The sequence below is a fragment of the Bos grunniens genome, chromosome 18, assembly GCF_055505025.1.
Source record: "Bos grunniens cultivar Pamir isolate PY7600 chromosome 18, Bosgru_T2T1.0, whole genome shotgun sequence".
Taxonomy (NCBI): Eukaryota; Metazoa; Chordata; class Mammalia; order Artiodactyla; family Bovidae; genus Bos; species Bos grunniens.
In genome coordinates this window covers 24382813-24409326 of record NC_141182.1, presented here as the reverse complement: position 1 = coordinate 24409326, position 26514 = coordinate 24382813, and the positions used below count along the sequence as shown (strand labels likewise).

The 26514-nt window shown below is 58.6% G+C and overlaps 1 protein-coding gene across 6 annotated transcripts in view; it reads left to right on the top strand.

The window, feature by feature from the left end:
- GNAO1 (G protein subunit alpha o1) overlaps nucleotides 1-26273 on the top strand; it is a 181166-nt gene extending 154893 nt beyond the window's left edge. For 2 of the 6 annotated variants that reach the window (XM_086350739.1, XM_086350742.1), the window contains 5 exons: nucleotides 6230-6358; nucleotides 7299-7428; nucleotides 20779-20932; nucleotides 23799-24014; nucleotides 24978-26273. In XM_086350739.1, coding sequence (XP_086206865.1) covers nucleotides 6230-6358; nucleotides 7299-7428; nucleotides 20779-20932; nucleotides 23799-23986 — 601 coding nt within the window. In that variant the 3' untranslated portion in view covers nucleotides 23987-24014; nucleotides 24978-26273. Of the gene's footprint in view, nucleotides 1-6229; nucleotides 6359-7298; nucleotides 7429-10054; nucleotides 10149-11171; nucleotides 11326-13429; nucleotides 17866-20778; nucleotides 20933-23798 lie in introns of those variants that run through there. The other 4 variants (XM_086350740.1, XM_086350741.1, XM_086350738.1 and 1 more) reach the window with 3 other exon arrangements.
- The last annotated feature ends 241 nt before the right edge of the window (nucleotides 26274-26514 follow it).

Here is a 26514-nt window from a genome sequence, read left to right as displayed (position 1 = left end):
CATTCCAGCTTTCAGAACACGCACTCACATTTACAGACTCGTGCCCAGGTTTTCAGTGGGCACCTCTGGGCTTAAACCCCGCTGCGTTAGGACACATGCGCTCTGACACTGATCTGCTCAGCCTCCTCTCAGCCGGGGCCTCTTTGCCCCCCAGGACACACCAGCAGTGGTCTGGAGAGGTTTTCAGTTGTCCTGACGAGGGTGGTGCTACCGGCATGTAGTGAGTAGAGGCCAGGGATGCTGCTGACTTCCTAGAGACACATCGTACAGCCCTCCACAGCAATATCACACCCACAGTGTCAGTAGCGCCCAGAGTAAGAAACGGTGGTCTCCCTGATGCTGATGTAGAGGAGGCCAGCGCTGAGAAGGCAGCCTCCACTAACAGACACTGGAACGTGGCCACTCTGCACACCTAGACTGTCCCGGGGGCAAGCGCTCGTGTCCTGTGAGTCCCAGGTGGTGGTGAGCTAGGCTCCAGTCCCTGAGGAGCCCCCAGGACACCTTGGTGGCAGGGATGTGAGCCCAGAGGCTCAAGTCCACACCTCTCTCTGTGCACGCAAATCATAGATTCTGACCCAGATGTCCCCTCAACCCCCAGCCAGTCAGGCCTGGAGAGGGTGCCCCCTTCCTCTCCCACTCCCTGCGCCCTACTCAGCCTTAGTCCAGACCCTTCCCATCCCCCCACTGCCCTCAGGGGCTGCTGCTGCTGCTGCTGCTAAGTCGCTTCAGTCCTGTCCGACTCTGTGCGACCCTATAGACGGCAGCCCACCAGGCTCCGGGGCACCTCAGGACATCAAATCGTGCTCCCCACCTAAATGAGCACCACTTAACTGATCATAATATCAATCCATTGCAAAAAAAAATTCTTTTTAACAGTATGGAAAGATATAAAATTCATAGTGGACTCCTCCTCCCAGGCCCGTCCCCGTCCCACTGTTAACTATCTCTGTTTGTCCCGGTGATGTCCAGAAAACCTGACCTGCCAGCTCTCAGTGGTGTTTAATGGCTGCAGCTGTGAAAGCTGAGGAATTTAGCTCCCCTCCCTCCCTCCCGTTTTTCCTTCCTTCCTTCACTCTTCTCCACTTCCACCCCCAGTTTTTGGCTAGTTACAGGGTTATTTTTAGTTCTTCTGGTGGTTACCTTGATAAGTCAAAAGGAGCGACTTGAGTGAGCACTTGTCAACTCCCCCAGGTGAGCCGAGGAGACGGCCCTCTGCTCTCTGGGAGGGGCTCTGCCGAGGGCAGGGGGGCCCGCAGGCAGGTTCCCAAGGCCCTCGAACACTTTCTGGTCCAGGGTGGCTTTGCTGTTGTAGTTTTAGCTGCTAGCCTTTGTCTTCTGACAGAATCTGGGGCCTGAAGTAGATTTATTGTGATGGAAGGGAGAGAGAGCCCTAACAGGGCTGTCGCCTGGCACAACTCTGGGTGACATACACACCTCACACTCCCCTCACACACACACATTCTCACATACACCTCACACACAGCTCACACTCACCTCACACACACACATTCTCACATACACCTCACACACACACACACACACACATTCACACACACAAATTCTCACACCCTAACAGACACCACATACTCTCACACTCACCTCACACACACACATTCTCACATACACCTCACACAGACACACACACACATTCACACACACATTCTCACATAACCTCACACACACACATTCTCACATACACCTCACACACACCTCACACACACACATTCTCACATACACCTCACACACACACACACACACACATTCACACACACAAATTCTCACACCCTAGACAGATACCACATACTCTCACACTCACCTCACACACACACACACACATTCACATACACATTCTCACATAACCTCACACACACACACATTCTCACATACACCTCACACACACACCTCACACACACACATTCTCACATACACCTCACACACACACACACATTCACACACACAAATTCTCACACCCTAACAGACACCACATACTCTCACACTCACCTCACACACACACATTCTCACATACACCTCACACAGACACACACACACATTCACACACACATTCTCACATAACCTCACACACACACATTCTCACATACACCTCACACACACCTCACACACACACATTCTCACATACACCTCACACACACACACACACACACATTCACACACACAAATTCTCACACCCTAGACAGATACCACATACTCTCACACTCACCTCACACACACACACACACATTCACATACACATTCTCACATAACCTCACACACACACACATTCTCACATACACCTCACACACACACCTCACACACACACATTCTCACATACACCTCACACACACACACACATTCACACACACAAATTCTCACACCCTAACAGACACCACATACTCTCACACTCACCTCACACACACACATTCTCACATACACCTCACACAGACACACACACACATTCACACACACATTCTCACATAACCTCACACACACACATTCTCACATACACCTCACACACACCTCACACACACACATTCTCACATACACCTCACACACACACACACACACACACATTCACACACACAAATTCTCACACCCTAGACAGATACCACATACTCTCACACTCACCTCACACACACACACACACATTCACACACACATTCTCACATAACTTCACACACACACACATTCTCACATACACCTCACACACACACCTCACACACACACATTCTCACATACACCTCACACACACACATTCTCACAAACACCTCACACACACACACACATTCACACACACAAATTCTCACACCCTAGACAGACACCACATACTCTCACACTCACCTCACACACACACATTCTTACATACACCTCACAAACACCTCACACACACACATTCACACACACAAATTCTCACACCTTAGACACCACACTCTCACACTCACCTCACACACACACATTCTCACATACACCTCACACACACCTCACACACACATTCTCACATACACCTCACACACATTCTCACATACACCTCACACACACACATTCACACACACAAATTCTCACACCCTAGACAGACACCACATACTCTCACACTCACCTCACACACACACATTCTCACATACAACTCACAAACACCTCACACACACACATTCACACACACAAATTCTCACACCTTAGACACCACACACTCTCCTCACACACACACACTCACACCCGACCTACACACCACAGACACACTGTCACATACACCTCACACACACACCACTCACACACACACACCCACACCTCACACACATATACACACATATACCTCACACACACACACACCCCTCACTCACACATACACACACACTCTCACACCCTAGACATACACCCCACACACACACACACCTCACTCACACACACACACACACACACACACCTCACACACACACATATTCTCTTTCACACCCTAGACATATACACCCCCCCACACACACACACTCTCTCACACCCTAGACAGTGTGAGCGGCTCCCCAAGGCCCAGAGCCCAGTCGCCACATGTCCCCACCCAGCCGTGGGGGGCAGGCCAGCCGGCCTCTCACGTTGCTGGGAGGCTCCAGGGCTCAGGGTGAGGGGACACCATCTGGCCTAGGTCTCCCTCTGTCGTGGGTCTTTGAACACGGCCGGCACTCCATCTCCCCTCTGAACGATGGCTCCAAGATGGGTCCCGGAAGCCCAGAAACCCCAGCACCTGCCAGCCAGGGCTGTAAAAGGTAGTTATTTCCATAGTTTGGGAGGATCATTGTTCCCCAGACCCGGGTCCCCACTAGAGGTGTGACTGGCAAAGCACCCTTCTGGTCAGAGCCCTCCAGAGTGAAAGCCCAGGCACTCACACTGAGCTCAGGGGCCCGCTTGCTGTGCCATCACCTCCGTCACCCTCTGCAGCCTCACTGCTCGCTGCCTGCCCTGCCCTGCCCCGTGCACAGCCTCTCCCTGACTCCTGTCCAACGCCTGCAGGCCTGGCTCCTCCTCCAGGTGTGGCCTCTGCACCAACTGGTCCTTCTGCTGGACCACGAGAGGCTCATCCCCTCACTGCCCTCCGTCTCCTCTTGAATGTTGTCCTGCTCCACGAACCTTCACCAGCCACCTGATACCAAACAGCGGCCCCCAGGCGGCCTTCCCCTACTGATAGTCTGAGTCTTCCCTCCTGACACTTACCACCTCCTGACGTGTTGTACAGCTTAAGTCGCTCAGTCGTGTCCAACTCTTTGTGACCCCGTGGACTGTAGCCTACCAGGCTCCTCCATCCATGGGATTCTCCAGGCAAGAATACTGGAGTGGGTTGCCATTTCCTTCTCCTTACTTCTCTGCTAATTACCTCATGCACACACAACCCCAGAAACAGAGGCTCCGGGAGGGCCCCAAAGCACCCGGGACAGTCGGCAGGCAGTAGACACAGTAGGCACACAGTCCCCTGAGCGCAGCCTCCACCCTCCCATGGCTGCCACCCTGCATGAGGCTCACCCAGCAGAGAGAGGGAGGGCCAGGCTGTCTGCCTAAAGGAGGGTTCCCGAGCTGGGATGGGGCCAAGACCAGAGGCTCCCAGCCCAGGTCTCCAGCTGGGGATGAGAGGAGGAGGCTCCTGAAACTGGTACCACTTCTGGGCAAAGGCAGTGTGGGCAGGGGAGAGACACATACAGAGAGGTTGGGAGGACCTGCTCCAGGCTGAGGTTGAAGGCCACCCACATGCCCATGGGCCTGGCGAGGAGGCTCCATGGTGGCCAGGGCTTTTAGGTCTGCTCTGCCATCTCAGCCTCCCTCCTTCCACGGCAGAGAGGAGGCCTGGAGGCCTGTGTAAGAGCACTGGCTCTGGAGTCGGGCAGACCCAGCCTTGACCCCCGTAGCAGTGTCGTCCCCTTTCTAGGAGTGTGGCTTCAAGCTCACCTTCCTGAACCTGGGACCAGCATCAGCTATGTTTACTTAGGGAGAATTCTCATAAGGATTTGAGGCAGCTTGGATTGTTGGTTTACCAGTGGACACCCTCCTTGGTGAGGCGTCTGCCCTTCCCAGCCCCGCCCTGCCAGCAGGTCTAGAGTGGGTGCTTACGAAGCCGGCCCCTCTTGCACAACCTGGGACTCCCACATCACGCCATGACTCAGACGCTCGTGGTTGCTCCCTGTGGGCTGTGTGGGACTCTCCCTGCACAGGCGTGGGTAGCCCAGCTGGCCCTGGGGGTCACTGAATCTTCCTGCCAGTCTGAGCGAGCTCCCTCCTTCCTAGTTTCCTGGATCCCAACCTGGCTTAGGGTTCAAACCTTAACCCATACCAACCCCTAAAGCCTTCCCAGCGTGTGGCCTTGGAGGACCAAATGCACAGGCCGGGTCTGTCTCCAGGGCAAGTGATGGCATGGCAGGAGCCATGATGCCTAAGGTCCCAGTGAGGCCCTGCCCCTGCCTGTCTGTGTGGCTTCTGGTGCTTCTGTGATGCTTCCCAGGAGCATCAGATGGGAAGATGTGACAGCCCCCTGGTAAACCTGAGGAGTGCGAGAGGCGGGTGGAGGCGCAGAGGGCCTCTGGGAAGCACTGCAGGGTATGGTTAGGAAGTGGGATCCCAAACCCTGACTCAGGGCTGGGCAGGCACTCACCTTCATTAGAAAACCTGAGTTTTCTAATCTAGGAAATAATACATTTACCTTAAGAAATTAAGGGTGGAACATGATAATGCACAAAAAGACTAAAACCTAACTTTAGCCCATTGTTATTTTAAGATGAAGAAATGACAGTGTTAGAAACACATGTGTGCATGCTGGGTTGCTTCATTCATGTCCGACTCTTTGAGCCTATGGGTCCACCAGGCTTCCACGGGGTTCTCCAGGCAGGAATACTAGGATGGGCTGCCACGCCCTCCTCCAGGGGATCTTCCCAACCCAGGAACAAACCCAAGTCTCTTACATCTCCTGCATTGGCAGGTAGGTTCTTTACCACTAGCACTGCCTGGGAAGCCCATAAACATGTTAGTCTCATTGAAAAGTCTGACCTTGTCTGAGCGAGCCTGGAACCGTGCACGAAGCCCTTGGTCTGAGTCAGAGGCTCTGAGTGCCTGAGGCCGGTTCATGAGCATCTCTTCCTCAGCTCCACCCCATGCCTGGCCCTGGACGGGTGATGCCATCCCTCCCTGGCTTGGGTCGGGGCTGGCGCTCTGGGAGGGCAATGCCCACACCTGGTCCACGGTCCCCGTGTGCTGCCGTCCCCAGCTACCTGGACAGCCTGGACCGGATCGGGGCCGCCGACTACCAGCCCACCGAGCAGGACATCCTCCGAACCAGGGTCAAAACCACCGGCATCGTAGAAACCCACTTCACATTCAAGAACCTCCACTTCAGGTGAGGCCCAGGGAGACTCCCCAGCCCTGGAGAGGGTGCCGAGACACGGGCGACCCCTGCCTCGGCCTCAGCTCATCTGGAGCATTCCTGTCTCGGGGAGCTCTCAAGTTGGGACAAGCATTGGATGCGAGAAGGGACCTGTGTGTGCGCCTCTTTGCCACCAAGGTCGGGGGCTGCGGTGAGCAGGGAGGCTTCCTGGCAGAAGCGTCCTGGAGGGGGGCTCTGAGGAACAGGGAGGATTCAAAAGGACAAAAGAAGGGAGTCCTGTCCCTGCGTGACTTCCGAGGGGGAGGATGGTGGATCACCCAGGTGGTCTTTGAAGGCGTAGAGGCATGGGGAATAAGGGCGGGAGAACCTAAGCGACGTGTTTTGTGTGACCCAAGGACCCATGTCATCTCACAGCTGGAAAGGGCTTGGAGATCTGCTGGCCCACCCTGTCCAGGTATATAGGGGAAACTGAGGCCTGGAGGAGCAAGTCTGTTCCCCAGCACAGAACACAGCTCAGGCCCAGGGTCTGAGCACCATAGGGGTCATAGCACCACCTGGGGCAGCTTGCATGCCCTGAGGCCTGGGTGCCCCTAGCTGCCTCCAGCTGCCTCCCAGGTGTGGTTTCTGGGTGTTGGGTGGAGCAGGAGGAGAGGCCAGAATGGCTGGGACAGTAGACCAGTAGACCCGTGTGGGGCCGCTGCCTGGCCCTGCCCAGCCTGAGGCCCAGCCCCCGCCTGCTCGCACACAGACAAAAGGCTGGGGTTCTGTCTCCATCCCCGTGAGGCTGCCTGAGGCCTCCCCTGAACCCGAGGAAGGCAGGGATGGGCCAGGCAGCCCCACGAGATGCCCCTGTGCTCTAGTCCCTCGGTCTCTCCCACTCACCGCTCTGGGCAGAAGGTGTAGAGCTGGGGTCTCCCTACCCCCACCCGCAGCTCTCCTGTCTTCCCGACAGGCTGTTCGACGTCGGGGGCCAGCGGTCTGAGCGCAAGAAGTGGATTCACTGCTTCGAGGACGTCACGGCCATCATCTTCTGTGTCGCGCTCAGCGGCTATGACCAGGTGCTCCACGAAGACGAGACCACGGTGAGTGGCCCCCGCCCGCCCGGCCTCAGCAGCCCACGGTGGCTCTCGGGTGGAGCCGGCTGTGGCGGTAGGGGGCTCCTTTTTTGGCTAGGTTGTTCCCACCTCTCTCCTGACTTCAGCCAGTTGCCTCATGATGCCAGTGCAGTGAAGGCAGCCGTGGGCCCCATGCTCAGAGGCTGTGTGCAGATGCCAGGGGTCGGGCAGCAAGAGCCTCTTCAGTAAACACAGCAGAGTCACAGAAGCCGTCAGGTCAGAACCAAGTTAAGCAAATCCTAAATGAAACCAGGGTGCAGTCAAGCAAGAATGTATGTAAGACAGAAATAGCAGTTCTTAGCCCCGACAGCCCTCCCTGAGCAGTGGACGGGGCTGGCAGAGGGTTGGGCCATGGACCAGGGCTCATGGTGAGTGACGGGGTCGGGGGGCACAGGCCCCTCCCCTGGAGGGCGCCAGCCCGGGTTCCCACCTTCCGTCACTGCGTCTTCAGTCTGGGCCTCGGTGAACTGCCAGGCTGGGGGGAACTTCAGAGGGGGGCCCTCTCTGCAGGGGTGCTGTCTTTCTCTGGGCCTGGCCCTGGTTTGCTGCTGGATTCAGGGAGCACCCTCTCTGTCTTAGGGGTGTAACCATTATACCCGCCTGGTGGGGTGTGGGCAGTGGGGTGAGAATCTTCAAGGATTTGGAACCGTCTCTGGCTTAGCAGCCCTGGGCTGGTATTCGTGTCGTCCGTGGGGGTTGTCCTGAGCTGGGGGCCCACTGAGCTGCCCACAGAGAGGTGGGCCTGGTGGGGTCTCAGGAGACAAGCACCCGCTGAGGTGGGGCTTCTGGGCCGTGGGGTCACATCCTTGGCAATCATGAGCTCTTGTGTGTGATGCAGGCAGGCACAGAGCCCTGGCGCTGAGGTTTTGGGACTGGGGTCATCACGGTGGGCCTTGAGCAAGGCTGTCTTCTTTCCGGGTCTGTCTCATCGTCGGTCCTGCCTGCTGGTCCCACGGGGCTGCTACTAAGGTCTGCTGGGCTATGGGAGGAGGCGCCGCCGTTCTGAGAGGTCGGGGTTATGCAGTGACGGTGCTGTGGTTAGATGGGGCCGGAGCCACTGGCCGGGTGGGCCGTCAGGACTCGCGCTGCATGCTGGCCTGTCCCCCTTGCCCTTTCTTCTTTGGTCCCTGGAACACGTCTGAGCGGGGCATCAGCGGAGCCCCACAAACCCTGCCGTGTTCTGGGGCGAGGCTCTGGGACCCCAGCTGTGCGGCTCTTTCCAACGCCAGCACTGTTCTCAGTGGCCTCAGGAGCTGTGGTGGGTAAGACCCCCAGACCTGGACCCACTGACTATCCTGAAGGCCAGGTCGGCTCCCGCTGCCCGCATAAGGCACCGCGCACAGAGACCACCCCAGCACATCTCTCACTGATCCACTGTTGACCCTGCTTCTGGACCCACTGTTCACAGTCCACCTGGCCACCGTGTGGTCTGAGCTCCATTTGGTTCATCTCTTCTCCTTGCTATGCCTGGGAGTGGGAAGCAGGGCTGGTGCAGGAAGCCAGTTCTGCCGTGAATTTGAAAGAAAACCAAGCAGTGGAGTGTCGAGGGCCCCAGGCCTCTTCCTGGGGACCCGTCTGGCTCAATCCCAAGCCCCAAGTCCCTCTCAGGAAGGGGCGCGCGCTGGCCTCCGGAGCATGGGCAGAGCGGAGGACCTCGGAGCAGATCTGGCAGCCACGGAGTCCCAAGCTCTGTGGCCCACAGGCCTCAGGTGAACCCGGCAGGTACGGGGCCTCACGCTCAGACGGCCCTCCCGGTCTGCCGGCCTGCCAGCCCTCGCTCTGGATCAGGGCCTGTTCTGGAGCGCCTTCCTCCTCGCCTTCCTACTTTCACTGTCTCTCTCCCATCCTCTCCCTCGGCTCCTTCTCCCCCGTTTCCCTGCCCTTCTTCACAAAGGCTGGGTCCGAGGACCTTGGGGAAGCCACAGCGTGTGGGGTCGCGAATGGGCTCTTCCTGGGTTCCTTTCCACCCGGGAGAGAACAGCAGCCTCTCCAGAGCTTGGGCGTTGGCATCACCACTCGACAAGAGCCCGCAGAGGCGGCTCCTTGCCATGGTGCCAGTGAGAATAGCGCCCTGCCTGTGTGTCCAGGGCCTGGTGGACATAGCCCGGGGTCTAGCACCACCGCTGGCACCGTGGGAGCGTGGCGGCTGCTCCACCTGCTCCTCTGTAAAGTGGAGCCCACGGCGAGCGGCCTCTGGGCGGCTCTGAGGACCCCTGGGGCTGGGGGCTGTAAGAGTGCCTGCGCTCGCTCGGGACCCTTCGCGTAGCAGATGGCAACTGCAACACAACTCTGCCCAGGAGCTCCACTTGAGGCCAAGTGGTGGGACTCGCACGTGCTGCCCCCGGGAGCAAGAGCTCCAGCCGCTGACCCATCCTTAGTCATCCACTTTTCTCTTTGGTCAGCCCTGCTCCGCCCTCTCAGCCCAGACTGGCCGGGGTGAGAATTGGGGCTGCCTGAGAAAAAGGTGTCTGGGGGCTCCTGGAGCTTGGCCAGGAGCCATGGGGCTGGTGGCTGCCCGCCCACTAGCCGGCCACCCTGCCCGCCACAGCCCAGACCCCCGCGGCCCTGGGCCTCACTTGCCACAACTTCTCAGCAGCAGCACCGTCACCGCCGCCTGCAGGGCCTTAACTTGGCAAACCAAGGCCAAACCCATGAGCAGATTCTGAGAGACGCTGCAAGTCGGGCAGGTATGAAGCGCCTCCTTCCAGCTGAGACCGTCAGCTAAGAGTTGAAAGCAGCAGGTTCCCAGGGCACCGCCGGGTGACTTTGCTGTGAAGCCTGCCCCTACTCCCGCGTCCCACCCTCCTCACCGGCCGGCCTAGGCTGGTGCGCCTTACCTTGCATTCCATCTCCAGGCACACGATCCACAGCCCCGGGGCGGCCGTGGTCTCTGGAGCCTGCCCTGGGGGCCCAGACGGATCAGCTTGGACTTCCTGGCCTGAGACTGGTTGAACTAATTTGGAGTTTTGGGGTTTTTTTTTCCCCTCTTTCCTTCTCATGTTTTCTGGGTTTTTTATCTTCCTCTCTGTTTTAATCTGTTTTGTTGGCTTTCATCTTGGGGTTCTTCTGGCCCCTCTACTGGGAAAACAGTCTCGATAAGCAGCTCACACAGAGCTGCCCCCAGCCCAGCCACGGCCCAGGCAACCCACCCGGTCCCCAACCAGACCAAGGCCACAGCAAGAGCACTCCCCCGACGCTGTCCCCCTGGTGTCTGCTTCCAACTCTGGATTAATGCGAGGATGCCTCAGTCCTCGGTTAATGTTCCCCAGCTGAACGCGTGCATCCTCCCGCCCCTGCTGGTGGAGCCGAGTGCGACCCCCTGTAGTGCCGTCTGCATGCCCCGGGGTCCCACGTGGGCTGTGGAGGGTGGCGGGGTCCTGCCCCCGCGTGCATGGTGCATGTCCCCTCCGTGGTGGGCTGGAGTCCTCCGGCGACCTCACTGCCCCCGCCCGGGTCAGCCCTCTCTGGGGAAGGGGCAGTGTTCCCCTGCCCTGCCCTGCTCCTTGCTCCACCCCCACCCCACCCGCGTGTCGAATGCAGCAGGGACCAGGTCCTTGTCCTTGTGGGTCCTCGCGTCTGTGTCCCTGGTGGTGCGTTCAGCTGTGTTGGCAGACCGTCCCTTTGCTTGTCCCGCTGTGTCACTGGCCGCGGTGGGTCAGGGCCCCGGGCGTCGCATGGGCCTCACTCGCCTCTCCTCCGTTCTGTTGCAGAACCGCATGCACGAGTCACTGAAGCTCTTCGACAGCATCTGCAACAACAAATGGTTCACGGACACGTCCATCATCCTATTTCTTAACAAGAAAGACATATTCGAAGAGAAGATCAAGAAGTCCCCGCTCACCATCTGCTTTCCGGAGTACACAGGTAGAGATGGCCGCTTCCCACAGGGGCTGCAGGGGCCTCTCAGTCCCCCTTCACCATGTGCTGCAGATGCACCAGGCTCTGCCCCAGAGGATCCAGCACAGAGCTGAAGGCGGGTCCCCTGCCTCCCTGTAATGTGCTGTAGCAAGGGGCCCGGGGCAGCCAGCTGGGCTTCCTAGTCAGTGGAAGCAGGGCTGAAATCCTGGCGTGGCCACTTACAAGCCCTTGACCCTGGCAGCCTCTGGACCTCAGCTCAGTCGTCTGTATGTAGAGGCTGTCAGTACAGTGGTAACACCAAGATGATGCTGGGGTGAAAATGGGGCTTTGACCTAGACAGCCCAGGGTTCCTGCCCCCACTCTGCCACTCACAGCAGGTTATACAACCTCTCAGAGCCTCAGTTTCCACATCTGTGAGATGGGTAATCACCATGATTATCGATCCCTTCCTCCCAGAGTTGCCAGGAGGACAAAGTGAGCAGGAATGAGCTTATTAGCATCGCAGTGGGCGCATAGTAAGTGCTCACTGAACACACTTTTGTGACCGTGATTACAACTGAGAAGTACCCTGAGGGCACCCCCACATGGGTAGTTATGAGTCAAAAAGCCTACTGGATGCGAGAGCCTCATGAACGGTCCTGCTCACACCTCCCTGCAGAGGACGCCGTGGCCGGCAGAGGCCACCTTTGTCACAGTTGTGGCAGGGTCACCTGGCTGTGGGTGGGCGGGCAGCCTGACCAGGCCCCTGTGGAGCAGCAGCGTGGCTGGAGTAGCCCACAGGCCCACTGGCTCTTCAGGATGGCCAGGGCCTGGTCAGAGAGACAAGTGGAAGCAGAAGTGGGCATCTCCAGCCTGCCCAGCCCCCAGCCTGGAGAGCACAAAGGGAGTCAGAGTCCCAGCTTGGTGTAGGGGAGCCTCCAGGCTGAACCCCAACTCCCCAGGAGTGGACGTGGGGGCCACGGCTCAGAGCTGGGCAAGTGGTGCAGCTCACTGTCTCTCCCCTCCCTTGAGATTCGGCTGACAGCCCCCCGGGCCAGACCCCAGCAGCACACGGCCAGAGGCGGGCTGGGCTCAGTACCCTGTGCATACACCAGTCGGCCTCTGTTTAGTCACATACGAATTGTGGAGGGTCCGTGCATCCAGCCCTAGGTGGCCGAGACTGTGACCCACAGGGCAGCAAGAAGCAAGGGAGTCAGTCACCAAGGCCAGTTTGGGGCTGATGAGGTCCCAGGGACCCTCTCCCTCACCTCCAGCACAGATTTAGGAAAGAGCTGTGGTCTAGAAGGCCCTCCAGGCCAGGCCTGGTGGTCTGTGCCCCTATGCCGAGGGGCTAGGTACCCCCCATCCCCGCAGGCGTGCCCCTCCCGGGTTTCCGGTCTGCACTGCGGCTCCAAACCAGCCCGTTCCTTCCCTCCCTCCCTCCCTTGGTGGGTCTGGCAACACTGCCTGGGCCTGTGGAGGCTTCAGGCAAAGCCAGGAGTCCCTTCTGTTCCTCCCTGAACAGCAGCTGCTCTCCTGAAACCCCACAGAGCAGTGTGGCAGCAAGTCGGGGGGCCAGACAGTTCTTCAGCCCTGGAAGGTGGACGTGACAAGGAGGCGGGAGGGGATGAGAGGAAAGAGGCCAGGGCAGCTCGCAGGTGCTGCTGAGTGTCCACCGGCTTGCCCAGCAGTGGCCAAGGGCATACCCATCTGCTCCAAGGAGTGGCCACTGGCAGAAGACAGCCTGCAGGGGCTGGCAGACTTCTGATCCCCTGTGAGCGCTGGTTCAGGCTTCTTTGGGCAGGACCCCCAGGAAGGAAGCCTGTTTGCGTCAGGGACCTGTAGGTGCATCTATAAAAGTTGAAACAGGAGTTCCTGAAACAGCACCCGAGCCTTAGTGCCGGTGAGACCCACTGAGGTCTGCGCTCTCGCTTCCTTCATTGTTTTTAAACTGGACATGAGCTGCAGACTGGATTTCATAACCCGCTGTTGATTGCGCTGAGCTGTCGTTAGGTTCCTCCTGCAAGGGAGTCACTAAGGGGCCCCCGGTGTCCACTCCCTGGCCTGTGGCCTGACTGGCACCTGGGTGGGGGCCTCGCCTCACCAGCTGCCGACCTGGTCTCTCCCGCAGGCCCCAACTCCTTCACAGAAGCCGTGGCTTATATCCAGGCCCAGTATGAGAGCAAGAACAAGTCCGCCCACAAGGAGATCTACACCCACGTCACCTGTGCCACCGACACCAACAACATCCAGTTTGTCTTTGACGCCGTGACGGACGTCATCATCGCCAAAAACCTTCGGGGCTGTGGCCTCTACTGAGCCCCGGCCCGCTGCCCAGCCGCCTGCCGCCCTGCTGCCCCAGCCCACCCTGGAGCCCACGCTCCGCCACCTCCCAGCCCACTCTCTGCCCTTGACAAGGAAGCGCCAGCGGCTGGCACCAGGGGGGCTGGACAGGAAGCGCCCTCTGGCCACCCTGGCCCCAGACGCCAGAACACGTGGTAACGGGGCCGGTCGGGAGGCCGAGTGCCCACACCTGCCGCGATGGGCGACTCGCCAGCCTCTGCTTCGTCGCCGGGTCTTTTCCCTGGGGGACAGGGCTGTGGGGTCAAGGCCGCCGGAGTGGGTGTGTGCTCTGTGCGATGATTCATGCTCGAAGTCTTGGGGTCTCCTCCTATCATCTGAGGCTGTGCAGAGGTGGGGGCGGTGGGAGCCACTGCTCAGCTTTTCTTGGGGTCTCTCTGGTTGAGGGCAGCTCCGTCACCAAAAAGCCAGGGTGGGACCAGGCCACCAGCCGTGTGTGGGTCTGAGGGTGCTCAGGCCTCAGCCACTGCCTCCCTCCTCCTCCCCTTGGATCTCTGCCCCCTGGACGCCAGCCCTTCCTTCTCTGGGCTCCCCAGCACCCTCCTGGGGAACCCCCACCCCCGACTCTTGTAGGTCTGCAAATGCTCCTGAGACTGACTTCTTGCAGAGGTGTGTGGGGGGTGGTGGGAAGGTCGAGTCCCGCGGTGCCTGGACAGAGGTTGGTGGAGGAAGGCCGTGGGGAGGGGAGGCCCAGGGGAAGTGGCATTTGTGTTGACTGCCGTGGGGGCCTCACAGCCCACCTTTGCAGGCCCAGGGTGGTTCCTCTACTTCTGCCCTCAGCCAGGTCTCGGGCAGCCACTCTGGAGTGTGAGCGGATATGCTTTTTTGCCTTGAATTCAGGATGAATCCAGTGCAAACCTGCTGGGGTCCCAGGAGGCCTGGGGTGGAGGAGGCCCGGGAGAGGTATGGACACAGCCCCTGTGGCCAGTGTCCCAGCCTCCTCCTGTCTTGGTGAAGAAAAGGAGAGTCTGTTCGCAGCCTTTGGGGTCCCGCCAGCTCAGGGGGCAGAGGAAGGCACGTGGACAGGCTCACCACACTGGAGTGCCCTGTGAGGGGTACAGCCTGGCCCACACACACCCAGTCCCCTCCTCTGGACCAAGAGTCCTCAGAGCCCTTGGAGGAGCTTTGCTCCTGAGATACCTGAGCAGAAAAGGGTGGGGTGACTCCTCCTGCTGACTCAGGCCCTGGCTGGCCTGGGATGGTGAACACACCACCCCCTCTCTCCTGGGCGCGCCTCGCTGGCTGATGCTGCCAACCCACAGCCTGGCAGACACCCCATGTGCTTGGGTGGTGGCTCTGTGCCTTGAACGATGGCTCTGCCTAGGGAGACATATGTGCCTATGGGAAGAGAGGGGCTACCCCTCGAGGGGGCTCCAGCTCCTCCCTCCTCAGGCCCTCTGCTCCTCCAGACCCCACACGGGCTCTGCTCGGTCCCAGGTCAGGCAGGACCCCTGAACTCCCAGCGCAGCCCCCGACTGCCCTGCAGCCAGGAGCCCTGGGCTTCTTATTTCCCACAGGCAGAGCTCTGGGTGGTACATGGGAGAGCCAGGGCACCTGCCCTAGTGCCAAATGCCCGCAGGGGTGGCTGAGCCCCGTCCCCCACCTGGCTCTCCATTGCTGCCCCTGGTCTCATGGAACTCGCCAAGCATCCAGGCCACAGGAGCCACCCTGCCAGCCCAGGTCCGTTTCGGTCTTGTCTGCCTTGCTGTGTGCTGTGCCTTGTACCGGGTGCTGGGTCGTGGCAAAGATCAGGCCCCTGGAACCAAATGCCTCCGTATCCCGTGTGGGCAGCCCAGCCCTGTCAGGCCATCTTGCCCAGTGCTGAATACGTCACTGTTATTTCCGGGCACCACCACCCTGGGTATGACCAACTGTGCCCCTCAGTCTGCCCTATGACCCCCAGGCTCAAAAACAGCTGACAAGCCCCATCTCTAAGGCCGTCATCCTAGAGATGGCAGTCACCAGCTGTCCTGGGCAGCAGGCAGGTGGAAGGGCCCCAGACCCCAGCCCACCCTGCCTGCAGCATTAGGAAGCTGGGGAGTAGGCTGCTTGGGGCCTTCCTGCCCCTCTGTCCCCTGGGCGGCCTCCCCTGTCTCTACCCTGCTCAGCTTCTTGTGCTGTTCCTGCCCTCTGACCCTGGCCTGCCCAGGGGTCCCTGGCTGTCTAGTCACAAGCCCCACGAAGCAGGTGTCTAGGGCTGAAATTCCCTCCTGTCCACTGCGTCTCCCATCCGCATCGTTACAGGCAGCTCCACCCTGTGGAGGAGCAGCTGAGGTGACAGATGAGTTTTGGCTCCGTCGTGGGTGTGGGGGTGCTGGGGGGCGGTGTTACGAGTGACCAGACTGGGTGGCCCCATGTGTGCCCCACCAGAGGCCATGCTTCAGACCTCTGAGGGCCTCTGGTCATCAGGCCAAAGATAACCTGATTTTGGGAGGGGTGCCCTCGCCGAGCCCATGAAGGCTGCACCTGCCGTCTGGATTTGTAGGCAGCATCTGTGTCCTGCGCCGATTGCCCCGGAAAGAGCGGGCGCTTGGCCTTCCCACAGAGAGCAGGGAGAGGCCCCAAGGCGCTCTGGCCTGACTGGAGGAGGCAGTGCCTGAGGCCCGCGGATGGGCTCGGTGGAGCCTGTGGGCTCTGCCCTGAGGAGGGGGCAGGGGTTGCCCCAGCCCTGAGCAGACAGCACGGCTCGGGGCCTCTCGCCAACAGCTCGGACAATACGGTTCTGGCGCGTCCTTCCATGGAGCACTAGAGGCCTAGCACCCTGGCTCCTGTCCTGTCTGGCTGCAGCAGAGCCTGGGGGCCCATGGCCAGATGGGGGTAGGAGGCACAGCTCGGGCAGACAGCCACCCTGGTATCTGGTGCCGGGATACCCTGGTATCTGGGCCTCCCAGCGCCGCCCCCCCCCGCCATACCCAGCTCCACGCCCCAGTGACAGAAACTGGAGGCACCCCGCCCCCACAACGGTCCTCTGTGACTCCACAAGTGCCCTCCCTACCTGGAGCCCCCACAACAAGGCTGTCCTTAAACAGCCTTGTCCTTAAACAGCCCTCCCCAGCGGGGAGGACCCAGGCATCACCTTGCCCAGGCCCTTCCTTTCTGCCGGGGAGAGTCCTGCAAGGGGAGAGGTTATCCCCTGGCTTCACCCCTCCCTGCCCTGGGACAGTTTCTGCCTGGTGCATGATCCTGCCGGTTCTCCACTCTGGCCCACATCTCTCCTGGCCCCTCCCTCTTCTCTGGCCTGACCCAGGGCAGGCCAAGCACATGCCTCTTGGTGAGTAAATCCACTGCAGTCCGGGCCCCAGCCTTTTCTCCAGACCAGGCAGTGTCCTGCCCCGTCTCTGCGAGTAGGGCACACGGAGCCTCCGTGGGTGGCCCCTGCCCTTTCCTGAGCCTTCTGGATGCCTTCGGGCACAGCCTGGCAGTTCTCAGGAACTGAGGCCCGAGGCTCCAGCTCCAGGGCCACCAGAGATTCAACCTGGGGTGCCAGAAGCCAGCACCCCCCAGATAGTCCCCCCGACGTCAACCCACAGGCCTACAGAGAGAAGGGTCCAGCTGCCCACGGCAATGAGACCAGACAGGACAGCCAGATCAGGAACAGGGTCTGTGAGCTGCTGCCCCCGACTGCACCCCCACCCCCAGAAAGGCAAGTCTCAGCCCTCTGGGCCAGAAGCAAAGTAAGGCCTTCCCTTGGGGGCTCCAGGCAGACCCCACCCCAACAGGTGAAGGCCCCTGTCAGGGGAGAGCCTGGCCTGGGCAGAAGCAGAGAAGGCCCACCCAGACCCTGTGCACCCAGACCACCAGCCTGAACACACAGCCCGTTCCCTGCAGAGCCAGCGGCTCACAAGCACCGCTGTCCTGTGGCCTGTCCTCTCCTTGCCCCCCACGCCCCTGCACCCCCATACCTGCCACCTCCCCTAGCAGCCAGGCCCTTCACCTCCCTGTCTCCTCTGCCTTGGTCCCCCTGCATCCTCCCCTCCTGTGCCCGGCAGAGGTGGACCTGGGCACCCGCTTCCTTCCTTAGCAAACCTCCTATCTTAGGTACAGTGGTCCCACCTCCCAGCCCCACCCCCACCCCCCCCTTATTAACTGTAATTTTGTAAGAAGAGTGACTCTTTGGTTTAATAAATCTCTAGTCATTGTAATAATTTATTGGCTGCCGTAATGTATTTATTAGTCACCTACCATTAATAAAAAGTGCCAGCTTTTTCTAGTGTGAGTGTGGTGTGTTGTATCAGTGCCCAAGTTGCTTCCGCCGGGCACCGCCCCGCACACCCCATGTCCTGGGGCTGGACTGTGGGCCACCCGGCAGAGGGCACAGTGGGACAGGGCAGGGGGATTCCAGGCGCCAGGGGGTATGGTGAGGGCAGAGGCTGCCCTGTCTATCCAGAGGGCTTGGCGCTGGCCACTGGCCACACTCTGCTGGTGAGTGGGAGAGACAGGAAGATGACACTGAGCTGGGGTGGGTGCTGTTGCCTGGCTGTGACCCCTGGCTTCCTTCTCTTCTCTCAAATGTTGACATCTCTTCTGAATGTGTTCTGGCATCCATGTTCTCTGGGCAAGCATGTACGCACAGGCTGGGCTCTTGGTTCCTTGGCAGTGGGTTCCAGTGTGTTCAGAATGATGAGTGGTGAGGCCTGTGGGGTGAGGAGAGGGTCTCAGCGCCGGCGCCTCCCCTCCCCACCACCGTCCCTGCATCTCCCTCCGTCCAGGCTCACTCCCCAGGTCTGACGGGGAGCCTCACTGCCTGCGGGCCCCTCTCCTGCTCTGTGCCGCTCGCTCGCTCGCTCGCTCGGAACCGGGACCTCTTCACGTGTGTGCACTTTCTCTCCGCGACTAGACTGCCCTCTCTGCGAGCAGGAGCCTGTGCTGGTCATTCCTGCAGCCCCACAGAGGGCTGCGCACAGACCCCGCTGGTGTGAGCGGGAAGAGCGCCCTCTCTGCAGCCCCGGAGCGGGGAGAGGCCGAGCCTTAGCCGAGTGGGACTTGAAGCCGGGAGCTGGCCTGAATTGTTCCTTTGGACCAACGCTTGGCGGCCTCCAGACCTTTCAGCCCAGCCCATGTGCGTTATGCTCAGAGTCCCCACTCTCAGCTCAGGTCTCCCTGGTGGCCTCTTCTGTTCCTGGGAGTGCCATGGGCATGTGTCCCCAACATGCCCCCCCGCCACGTCTATAGATCAAGTTGAGCTAGTTGGGCAGCGAGGTGGGAACTTGCCTCTGGCCGTGGGCTTCCAGCTTGTGGTTGAGCAGCTGTAGGCCCAGGTGCTGCTGTGTGGTGGGGAGGCGTTTCCTGTTGAATCCTTGGCTTGGAGCGGCTCTGCTCTGTTTCCCTGGTGGTCTGGGGACCCTGGGTGTTCCCAGCCCTGGCCCCGCGCAGCATCCGCATGACCTCCCAGGAAGCCTCCGCCTGCCCCCTTCTGAACAGGCTCCACTGAAATGGCACCAGGTGGAGGTGTCACATTTTCTCCACTCGAGTGTGACTGTGCAGTGACCAACCGGCAGAAACCTGGTGGGGGATTGAGAAGGAAATGGACTGGTTGAGGCCAGGAGGGTAGTAAGACCATAGGAGTCTGCTGGATTTGTGTGGCGCGTCCCAGAGGCTACAGTAAAACTGTTGTCTAGGGGCCCCTGAGGGGCAGCTGAGACCCGAGACTGCCCCCTCCACCAACTGGCTTTGGCTGTAAGAACAAGGGTTTGGTGCCAATACCCCTTCCAGGTCACCAGGATAACAACCCAGCCATGCAAGAGATGACCAAAGACACACAGGGCCGGCCGTTTATTCTGACTATTTATTCTGGAGCCCACAGGCTACTCACACTGGCCAGAGAGACCCATTGTGTTGCAGAAGCTGTGGTCTGGCCCAGAGTTGGGGGCACGTCTCTGTCCTTCCCAGTCCCAGCCCTGTCACCTCTGTGTCCCCTAAGGATTAATGGGGTTAAATGACATGAGGCAGGGAAGAGCTGGCAGAGTGGGACTCGGTGACAGGTGGTGGTCACTTCACATTCAAGCAGCCCATTCAGCTCCACTGCCTGCTCGTCTATCTCCGGGGATAACGCCCAAGGACGCCCACACCACTGCTCTGCTCTCCGGTCATTTGCTTCAGTCGTCTTACTTCAGAGGGAGCATGCAGCCAGGAATTACTCCTGGGCTTGAGCTGCAGACCCACAGAGCTGGGCTTGCGGATCGGACAGGGGTCCCCCTTCCCCTGGAGAAGTAGTTCACGAGGGAGCCACCTTCCCGTGCATAAATGGGTTAGTTCATAGAGAAGGGGCTGCTGAGAAACAGGTTAGAATAAGGCCATCCTTGCCCAGGGCAGAAGGCTGTCCCCAGGGTCCTGCTTGATTGGGAGTGCACAGCCTTTTGGTTCATTTGCTAAACAAACTCCTGTGTGCAAAGCAGTTCTGCACGGCTTTCAGCTCTCGTGACCCAACCTGTGGTTGAGTTTGACCCAGCCCGAGGGAGTGCAGCCATCCCCCAGGCATGTCTGCAGGCAGCCTGGGCAGTAGCATCTCCCCAGTCCCTGGAGGATGCTGGCAGGAGTCTGGCATGACCCTTAGACCACAGGAGAGGCCTAGAGCCCCTCTCCGCTCCCGGAGGACACCCCCACCCACAGGTTAGGCCCAGCAGGAAAGGTGTGGACCGGAATGCCAGAGCACAGATCTCACGCTCTTGTCCAGCAATCCCCCCAACACACACACATGCCTGGAGACCACACACATGCACATACAAATACATGCATGCACTTGCACAGACCCACCTGGAGGCCACACAGACGCAGGGAGACCCTCTCATGGCTTCGGACTCTGCAGGGGGAGGGTTGGTCTCCCTGTCCTCAGCCTCTCCCAGGGAGCCCTGGTTGGTTCCCAGTCCTCTCTCTGCCACCGGCCCTGAGACGGGGGTATGGGTTGCTCTGAACACTGGACACAAGAAGCGCCGTGCTGTGCAGGACGTTCTACCTGTCAGCCTTCCAAGGAGCCGTGGGGGCCCAGCAGCCCCTCCTGAGCTGCCAGGTAGCCCTGATCCTCCCTTTCCTGCCTAACTGTCGTCTTCTCTTTCCCTGTCTCTCTGTCTGTCCCTCTCGCTGTCTGTCTGACTCTCTCCCCCTCCCCGCCTGGGGCTGCAGAACCGCATGCACGAGTCTCTCATGCTCTTCGACTCCATCTGTAACAACAAGTTCTTCATCGATACCTCCATCATTCTCTTCCTCAACAAGAAAGATCTCTTTGGGGAGAAGATCAAGAAGTCACCTCTGACCATCTGCTTTCCCGAGTACACAGGTGGGTGCCGCGTGGGCCTGCCAGGGACCCACGTCTCCCGGGCATCTGGCAGGTGGGGTGGGGCTAGAAGAGGCGAGGGTGCTGCCCTGGGCGTGGTGGGAAATGAACCTTCATGATGCACGCATGTTGAGACCAGATGACTCGGAGGGACATGGCGGGATCGGGAGGCCGGACCGACCCCGATTCCCCTTCTGCTTTCGTCCTGGCCTCCCATCTCCCCAGCACCCCTCCTTAACTCCTGCCCTAGGCCTCTGCTGGGCCACACAGCCCATTTGCCTGCACTAGAGAGGGTGCACGCGTGCCTGAGGAGCGGGGCCTGGGCCGCCTCAGCCCTGCTCCCCACCTCCACCAGCATCCCACCTACCCTCTCCTGCTCTCCCTCCATCCTGGGCTTTTCCCCAATCAAACCACCCCGACTCTGCAGGCCTCCTCCCGCCCCTCCTGTCTGCCTCTCTTCCACGCCTTCTCGGGGGCTTTTCCTTCCCAGCTGGCTCCAGGGGAGTGTGTCACACACCCCTGTGATAAGGCTGTCTCTGGCAGCTGATGGAGGCTGGCTGTGTAGGGTGGCCCAGCTCTGAGCTGCTGCTTAAAGGCTGGAGCAGCATTGATGGGAGGCCAGAGCCCAGCCTTTGTCACCCTGGGGACTGGCAAGCTTCTAGAGGCTCCTCAGGAGGCAGCAGAGGATGTGTCTCGTGGGGCTCAGTCGGGAACCCTCTCCCTGCCAGCCCCAGGGCAGAGGCTCAGCTCCCAGGGTGACGTGGGTCCTCAAACCCAGCCCTATTCCAGGAGCAGTGGATGCCGCCCCCAACCCCCGCCAACCTTTTCCATTACTGGGGCGAGTCCGCCCTCACCCTTGGGTGTGGAGGAGGGTGCACTGTTCTGAGCTCTGCCCGTCTCCCTGTGTGAACCTGCCGGCTACCCGCCCTCCCCAGGCTGTAGGGAGGCTGAAGCAGCCTCTGGAGCCAGACCACAACCTGGGGCAGGTTAATCGCCGGTGTGTGTGTCATCATCAGGGCCCCACAGTAGACAGGAACCCCCACCGCTTGGGGGGAGCGTGGGGAGGAATGGAGAGGATGGCACCCAGTGCCAGGCCTGCTCCACGCCTGCCATCAGCACCTCAGTACCATCCAGAGGATGGACACCACGAATGGGGGGACTGGCCGTGTTTGAGGTGCCCTCTGCGGGCGGGGCAAGTCCAGGAGGGCACAGGGCAGGGCCAGGGTGGGGTGAGCCAGGCCGTATCCCCTCTTGGCAGCCACCTCTCCCAGCCCCAGCGAGGACCTTCAGGACTGCTTGGGTCTTCAGAAAGTTGTGGTCACTAGATGGGGCTCGGCAGGCCCTCTCAAGCCAGTGCCACCTCCGAGGGCTCTTCCTTGTCCCCAGGGACCAGGTGCCCCTGGAGCCCAATTCAGGACACAGCCTGAGGAGTGGTCAGGCTCATTGCCGGGTTGTGTGGGGCTCTGGGCACACCCAGGTGAAGTCAGTCTGACTCTGGGAAACACTTGAGTGCTTCAGGATCTCCAGAGGGATCCAGCTTGAGTTCGGAGAACATGACAGGTGACAAATGGTCAATGAGGTGGCCCCTGGGGGTGCCTAGGCCTGTGGGGACAAAACCAGCTGGTGCTGGGATATGTCTCGGGAGCTCTGAGGGATCGTCGGGCTGTGTAAGGGCACGGACTCAGTGGACGCTGAGAAGGGAGGAACGGGCACCCTCAGAGTCACTCCTGGGCACTTTTCACCTTGACGGGTGCCGTCTTGGCCCCCTCTGCATGGGAGGGCCCTTGGTGGGGTCCTCCCTGGGGCTGTCTAGTCCCTGAGCTGCCCCCAACTTAACGCTTCACTGGTGACCAGCCAGTGGTGGAGTTGAGGCTCTCTGCCCTGTGGGCTGTCTGGAGCTGGTCTCCGCCCTGACCCCCACCCAGGGGTGTCCCCACCCCTTAGCCCTGACCCCTCACATTTAATTATCTGGCTGCAGACACTTGCCAGCGCCCAAGTTGCAGATCCCCCTGTGACTCACTGGAGACTAGAGCAGCTGAAGGCGGGTGGAGGAGGTGTAGCCGCCCACCCTTAACGTCAGACTGTATCCTTTCCATGCTGGCCAGCTCCTAGGGGCACTGAAGAAAATGGGGCAACTATACTTGGACAGGCTTTTAGGCAGTTCTGGGTTGGTCCATGTTTTTTTTTTAATGTTGATAGAAAACTACAGAATAGAGACATGGGGCTTGGGTTGCAGCTCGTGGGCAAACTGTCCTTACGTCACCCAGATACCCCCACCAGACCCTGGCCAGGACCGAAGGAGCATCCGAGGAATTGGGGGGCCAGTGGGGCCCCAGTTAGTATTATAATACCACCAGCCCCTCAAACTTCCCAACTTGGGGATGGAGGGTACCCATGCCCCCGTCCTGGTCACTCACTTTAAGCATGGGGACTGCTTAAAGACAGTCCCTGCCCTACCGGTGGAGGAAGCATTGAGGAAAGTGTAGGCATGGCACCCCGCACGCCCAGAGCCCCCACCCCACCCGGAACAGCTGCAGCAGGAGCAGCAGGACTGGTTTGGACCAGGGCTGAGTGCTGTGAAAGGCAGACCTGCAGGCCTCAGAGTGCTCCTCTAGAGGGTGGAGGGCTAGCCTGTGGCCACTGTCTGCCCAGGGCCCGTGGGGGGACCGCTTGTGAACACAGAGGGAAAGACCTGGGAAAGCCAGGCGATCGCTCAGCTGTGTGTGGTTTTTAACGTGAGCTGCAACTCTGCCTTGGAGGAGGGCCCCAGGCAGCCTCCTGGAGAAGGTCACGGCTGAGTCTCTAGCCCACCCACCCCCAAGCCCGCTCTCACCAGGCCCTCCCCCCACCCCGCTGTGTCTCCTTACAGGCTCCAACACCTATGAAGACGCCGCCGCCTACATCCAAGCACAATTTGAAAGCAAAAACCGCTCACCCAACAAAGAAATTTATTGTCACATGACTTGTGCCACAGACACAAATAATATCCAGGTGGTATTCGACGCCGTCACCGACATCATCATTGCCAACAACCTCCGGGGCTGCGGCTTGTACTGACCTCTTGTCCTGTATAGCAACCTATTTGGTAATGATTCCAGCACTCACAGAAAAGCTTGCACACATACACACACACCCCACCCCTCCCCACTAACAAATGCAAGTTGGTAAACAAATTCCAAAAAGGCATAACAAACCTTATATATATAGACAAATATATATATTAAAGTTTTTTTAGTCTGTACTAGAAAGAGCTTCAGACAGAACTGACCACCATTCCATTGCTCATCAATTTCCTGGGACAGCACCTGAGCGTGCGCTTACGCACGTACACACACATAGACACGCACTGCGATACAAGTCCTGATTTGGGAGTCCGTCCTTTTAAGAATAGCCACATGCTTTCACGCTCTGAGACCCACCCATTTCTGTGAGCAGGGGGAGGGCAAGGAAAGCCCTGGCCTCAGTCCAGCCTTTTCTCTGCTTCCACCTGCTCAGGCTGTGTGCTCTTGGTTCTGTCCTGCACTTGTGTGAATTCCAAAACTGTTTTTTTTAAAAATGGCCCGCACCCCAAATGTCTCCCTGCCCCATACTTTGCAACAAGAGAAAACTTTAGGATGCTTCTCTTTTGGGTGGCGGAGGTTGTTAACTTCAAGAATTTAGAAGAATCATTGCTCCGACAAATCCACTGTCTCCTGAGTTTTCTTTATTCATGTTAACAAGGCAAGAGTCAGAGAAAAGGGAGACTTGGTCTGCTTCCCACCTGCAGCTGAGCGGAGGGGCCGTCACAGCACAGGGTCACCTGCAGAGCTGAAGCCTCTCCTCAGGCTCCCCCTCCAAGAGGGCTGGGGCAAGGTCCCTGGGCTGAGGCCTCCCAGGGGGGCCCGGGCAAGGCTTCCCTTGGGTTCTGGATCCCCCCTGCAATGCTGCCCCATCCTGCCCCCACCCCCACGTCATTAAACACGCTGGAGGGTTTTTCGGTCGGTTGGTTGGTTGGTGTTCTAAATCAAGGAAAATGGTCCGACTGGACCCCTTGTCTCTCTCTCTACAGACTGCTTCACGGACTCTTTGCTGTTGACGATCTCCTGGTAGCATGACATTTTGGCCTTTGTTAAGACACACAGCCTTTCTGTATCAAGCCCCCTGTCTAACCTACGACCCAGAGTGACTGACGGCTGTGTACTTCTCTAGAATGCTATAGAATCCGGCTTTAGTTTGAGTCTTTACATTTAGAATTTGAAAGGAAAGGAAGAACATTTCTCACATGCTTTGTAGTGTTAAAAAAAAAAAAAGGATAAAGGAAAACTCACCATCTCATCCATCTTTTTTTTTTTCCTTTGTGAAATAAACACACGCCTGCAGCCTCGCCCACCCCACCCACCTGCAGAGGTGCCGCCTGTCCACACCCTGGGCGCTGGTTCCCGGGTGTGTGCTCAGGCCTGCTTTCCCAGTGCAGCCTCCACGCCCACAGCACCCCGCTGCCCAGCCCCGAGCCACTCAGACCACACGCTCACTCGGGGTTTGTACAGATAAAGCACAGCTCTCACTGGCCAGTAGCCGCCCCCAAAGGATACAGAACATATACATAACTAGAGCCCAGTAGAAAACAGTTTTCCCCTCACTCCCTTCCTACAGAGTCCCTTTATCATTTTTTATTTTTAGTTGTTCTAGGTTTTGGTTTTCTTTTTGTCCTGATGAGCACTATGCATTACACACCAGATCAGCTTTCGTAGTCTTTGGGAACCGGGTTGTGGTTTTTCCTGCTGACACGTTCGCTTCTCCGTCTCTCAGATGGATGCTCCGTGTGTGTGTGTGTGTGTGTGTGTGCACATGCGCACACCCCTCCACCTTTTCCTTTGTTTCAGTGACCTGTGTTCGCTCTTTCTCATGTGGGGATGTTTGTGCTGCAGATAAAAAAAACAAAAATTTTTAAATACCACAAGATGGAAAAAAAAATAACAAAAAAAAAAAAAAAAAAAAGATGGAATGTAATGTTTACATGAAAGCCACAGTTCTCATGATCAGTCCAATGTCATTTCTACTTTGACTAGTATCCAAACCCCAAACCTCTTCACGGTTCACTTTTAAGACAATATTTGCTGAAGAAGACCAGTCACAGCCATTTCAGATAAAGAGGCAAAAAGACAAAATACAAAAAATTTAAAATGCAGAAAAAAAAAAAAAAAACTTGGAAAAAAAAAAAAAGGAAAAAAAAAGCCCACGGGTCTTTCTAAGCCTTTCTATTCCCAATCGGTGAGGTTTCTGTGATATCTTACACACTGCCAGTCTACTTCTCTGACTAATGGAAAATTCATGTGTAGCTCAATAAAGAGAATGTTTGTCTGTATTCCTGAGTCTCACCCTTGGGCTTCATTCTGACAGGAAAGGGAAGGAGGGACTTGACTGGGCCACAGACACTGGGAGGCTGGTGCGTAGGGCTTTGAGTGCCAGATTAAGTACCCTTCATCCTGGACCTTCCCCATGCCTGTGCCAGTGTTGCCATCAAGGGGGAACCGGCTGAGCGCAGCTACCTGAGAGCAGGGCAGGTAGAGGAATGGGCCACTCTAGCCTGCAGTGCCCCCTTCCTC